At 42.4% G+C, this 4491-nt stretch overlaps 1 protein-coding gene across 1 annotated transcript; it reads left to right on the top strand.

The window, feature by feature from the left end:
- The first annotated feature begins 661 nt into the window (after positions 1-661).
- c15h3orf80 (chromosome 15 C3orf80 homolog) lies at positions 662-3931 on the top strand. The gene has a single exon (XM_016670213.1). It carries the CDS (start codon positions 1522-1524, stop codon positions 2152-2154), a length of 633 nt encoding a protein of 210 aa, XP_016525699.1. The 5' UTR covers positions 662-1521; the 3' UTR covers positions 2155-3931.
- The last annotated feature ends 560 nt before the right edge of the window (positions 3932-4491 follow it).

The following is a 4491-nucleotide window of genomic DNA, read 5'->3' as shown; positions in this document are numbered from 1 at the left end:
TACTGTAGAATTAGCTTTTCTATAAGCTGTAAGGTTTCCAAACAAGCCTCTGGAGCCCCTCACAGAATAGATGTTTGTATATACACTGGATGTTACACATAATCATATCAGAAGTAAAGAGGCTGAGTAGAAAATGTAAACTTTACTTTTGAGATTTTTAGTTGTAAAAAAAAAAAAAGAAAGAAAAGAAACCATTTATATGAATTGTGTACTACTTTGTGTTGGTTTATTATATAAAATCCCAACAAAATACGTCAGTTTGCAGAAAAAGATAGACGTTTATTGTAAAGGCTGTAAAATGTCATCTAAATTAGCTTTTTTTTTTGTTTACTACAATAAACCTAACATTATAGTCTATGATAATAATTATATTTTGCTATCTATAAATGTGCTGTTGCGTAGAGGTGTGCGATACTGTATATTTTGTATATGCTGTATACAAAATATGTATATGATCTGATTTTAAGTAAATACAGGCTTAGTATGGTGTGATTTCAGGGAGTGTTTTCAGTCCATATAATCAGCTTCCCTCCTCCTTCTCCTGAGACGCTGCACAGACTTTTTTTAGAAACTCTTCTCGGATGTAATGGTAAAGCGTCTCCTTTCAGCGCTGAAAGTTAATAAAATAAGTAAAGTCTGAATGCTTTTCTTGGCTGATTTTATGCTCCGTGTGTCAATACAAATTATGATTCATCGATTGAGATTCTCATTCTCAACACTCAGTATCTACAGAAATACCAAAACTTATTAAGTACAACATATCCGCAAACTTCTGACCTTTAGGTATTTTTTTTTCTTTCCTTTTAATTATTTTTTGCTAAAACCAAGAACAAAATCTGGATAAACATCGTGTTGCTTATATCTAACAAAATACATTATTGACAAATGTACATGATGAAGAGAATAAATAGAAAGACTAAAGAAATCTGTGTGCATTGTTTTCTAAAATAAAAAAGTGTAGAAATAAATAAGTAAATAAAAATATTCGAGAGTAAATCAGTTGAGAAACTACAAAACAAAGACGAAGTATCGTTCACGCGAGTGTCACCGCGATACTCATACCGACTTCGCATCGATATTAATGATACTTTTGCTTAGTTGTCACTATAGAGCCACATGAATAAAACGGGACTCTGATTCTGTTAATGAGTCTAATTAGAGGGAAGGGATATTATGAATAAACTTCACTTGAGTGAGGACACACAGGGAGCCTTATAGTAAGTATTCACGTAATAATGATGTAAGATCATTCATCCTTTCCATCACTGCTGCTCCCTCCAGACACACTGATGCTGCCCCACTCGCTTCGTGTGCACCACAGCAGACAGGTTGTCTGCAACAGGGGGGCGACGTGGAGGGGTGCTGCAGCTGCTGTCCCAGTCGGCGCTGCGGAGCCTGTGTTAACTCATCATCTGGGTCCGACTGGGAAGATTTAAAAAGAGAAAGAAAGAAAGAGAGAAAAAAAGGACCAAACTTGTTAACACCTGAGAGGATCGAGCTAAGGTAAGACGCAGCGCAGAGATGAAGCCCCGTCTTCTGGGCGGCGGCAGGACAACCAGGAGACTTTTGTCGGCTTGCCTCATCTCGGTGTGCCAAGCCCTGCACAGCTGCGGGGGAGTCAAGTGCGTGGACGGCCACCAGTGCTGCCTGCTGCCCGTCCCCGGGAACGGCAGCTCCGGCTCCGCGGAGAGCTGCTGCAAGCTCCCCATCCACGTCTTCTTCGACAACGTCGGCTGGTTCACGCGGAAGCTGTCGGGCATCTTGATCCTGCTGCTGCTCTTCGCCATGGGCTACTTCATCCAGAGGATCATCTGCCCGCGGCCCCGCCACCGGCACCAGAACCAGGAGCACGGCGAGGAGCCCTCCCTCTTCCACGGACCCACGTCGGCGTCCCAGGATCTCCTCCTGGAGCCCTACCCGGAGTGCACCCTGGGGGACTTCGCCTCCCCGAACCTGCCGGCCTACGACGAGGTCAAGTACCTGCCCACGTACGAGGAGAGCATGCAGGAGATGCACCGGGACCGGGACCGAGACCGGGACCGCTCCGACGATGACCTGTTGTCCGGAGCGGAACCGGCGGCGGCGGAGTCCGGGCAGCAGAGGCGGGACCTTCTGGGGGTGAGCCCCGCAAGGACAGCTCGGAACTCGGTGTGAAAGGAGAGCGGGGACCGGACAATGAACTGCCTGATAGTATTACTAATTTATTATTATATTATTATCATCATCCTCATCATCATCGTGAGGGGGTGGGAGAGGGTGAAGGAGGTTTCGCAGAGATACAAACTCAAGTGCAATTATAATCCTGATTGTAAAGAATAAAGAAGGAGGCTGAGAATGTAAACGTGTTTTGGAAGATAATACGTGTCTGCTCGGATTTTTGTATGCAAATGCCGCCTCGGCAGAGGGGATTAGAGAGACTGCAGGAGGCGCCTTAAACCGATGCTCATTGTGTTGATGGGACAGCTAATTTGGCTGCGGGACAATCGCATTAAGTTTTCGCGGCACCATGAAGACATTGGTTGGTTTCTTCTCGAAAATGTGACCTTTTATTTCTATACATTCTGAATATTTAGTGTTTTTTTGTTTGTTTGTTTGTTTTGCAACCAAATGGAAAAACAGTTTCTCCTAAAGTTGAATGTGGACGGACTGAAGTGAGGGATTCATCTGCATCCGAGATTCTTCCAGTTAAATCATATCTTATCAGCATGAAAGCAATATTCCATTCATATTCACATGGCAGCCCATAGATAAGAGCTTTATGGGTAATCTGAACCGTGTTTCATGTGTTTGTTGAAAGATAAGCCGCCACAGTATATATAGATATATATATATATAAAAAAGCTCAAATCCTGCAGCATTTTGTAGCCTGGAGTTGCATGAATTCAGGGGGGGGGGCAGCAGATGTTGCAGCATGCATGCTGATAGGTGCGTGTTGGCAGGAAATGTGAAAATGGGGTTGCAAGAAATGTTGCAATCAGATCTAATGTAGGGAACATTTTAATAAGTTAGAATATCGTGTAAAAGTTCATTTCAATCAGGTCCCAGTTATGTGTTAAATAGATTCATTACATACAGTATATTACACGTAATCTTTATTGTTATGAGTTAAAATATCGAAAGGTTAAAGTTGAGTTTCTGAGAAAAAAATTTTTTTAAAAAGGTGCTTTAACACATTTTATTATAAAATCTTGGAGAAGACGCGTCTCCTCGAGGAGGGTTAGAGTTGAAAGGTTATCGTCGATAAAGTCGCCTGGTCACAGATTGTTTTGTCCTGTTTTCTTAGCAGAAAGTTGAGTGGAAGAAAAAGCTGTGGTAGCAAAAGGTGCACATGCAAAAGATCGTGAAGCAGCGCCCACTTAGGAGCCAGGTGGAGAGTTGAAAGTTGTGGACAGCAGCCGGAGACGGAGACGTCCAGGACAGACGCTACTACTGTGTCCTTAACCGGAGGAAACATCACACTCGATTTGAGGAAAAATTTACAAGGACATTTCAGACTTTTTGCTTCCTTCTGCTGACCGGATTTAAGGAGATGCTGATTTCATTTTCCCGGCACGGCTTGGTGCCGGCACACACCGCCACCGAAAGCTGGTTCAGTGACCACAGCGTTCCTGTTCTTGATTGGCCAGCAAACTCTCCCGACCTTTAACCCCAGAGAGGATCTGCGGACAGTTGTCAAGAGGTAGATGAGAGACAAAGGAACCATGACGCTTCAGCTGGACCGCAGACTGATCACCTCCATGTCACGCTGCACTGACGCAGTAATTCAAACAAGTATTGAGTTGCAGGATGTTTTACATGGGCATCATTTTCAGTTGCAACCTGAAAATATGAATCGGTCATAAACATCTAAACTTTGCAAAAGAGCAGAATATATTTTAAGAGCTGTAAACCTCAAACATCTAAATGACAATAAATTACACCTTGAAATATATCTTTTGGTTATAAATCTCTAAACTATTACTTTACCCATTTAAATTTGATTGCTGGTGTTAAAAATAAAAAAAACCCAGACAGTTTTTGTTCCTTCCAGATCATTTATAAATCCAATTTATGTTTCCTGCAGAACTGCTGCATCACGCACTGCTTCCATCACAAATTATTACCAGTCAGAAACTTGGCTGTCACATGATTGCTAAAGTTTTAGGTTTTGGCATGTAAACACAATAATACCATTAAAAAAATATGTTTTTAATCTTTTCTTTAGTGTGATAGATATTCGATACAATTCAGCTAAGAAACACATTTAGTAGTGGGACGTTTTGGTTCTGCAGTGCTGCCTCTTCATCGTCTTCTTTCTAGCAGAAAACCGGTCAAAATGTAACGGCTGTCTTGAATAATGACACAATTTCATCTCAACAAATCCCACAATTCCAAGCAAAGAAAACCAGCTCCGGATCATGACGCCACCACCGCCATGTTTCACTGCGGTTACGCTGTTCTTGTCATGATGATGTATGAGCCACACAATGTTTTAGGACGCTTCAGCTCTGA

This window comes from Poecilia formosa, unplaced genomic scaffold (assembly GCF_000485575.1).
Source record: "Poecilia formosa unplaced genomic scaffold, Poecilia_formosa-5.1.2 Scaffold31, whole genome shotgun sequence".
NCBI classification, from domain to species: Eukaryota; Metazoa; Chordata; class Actinopteri; order Cyprinodontiformes; family Poeciliidae; genus Poecilia; species Poecilia formosa.
This window is presented reverse-complemented; position numbering and strand designations above follow the sequence as displayed.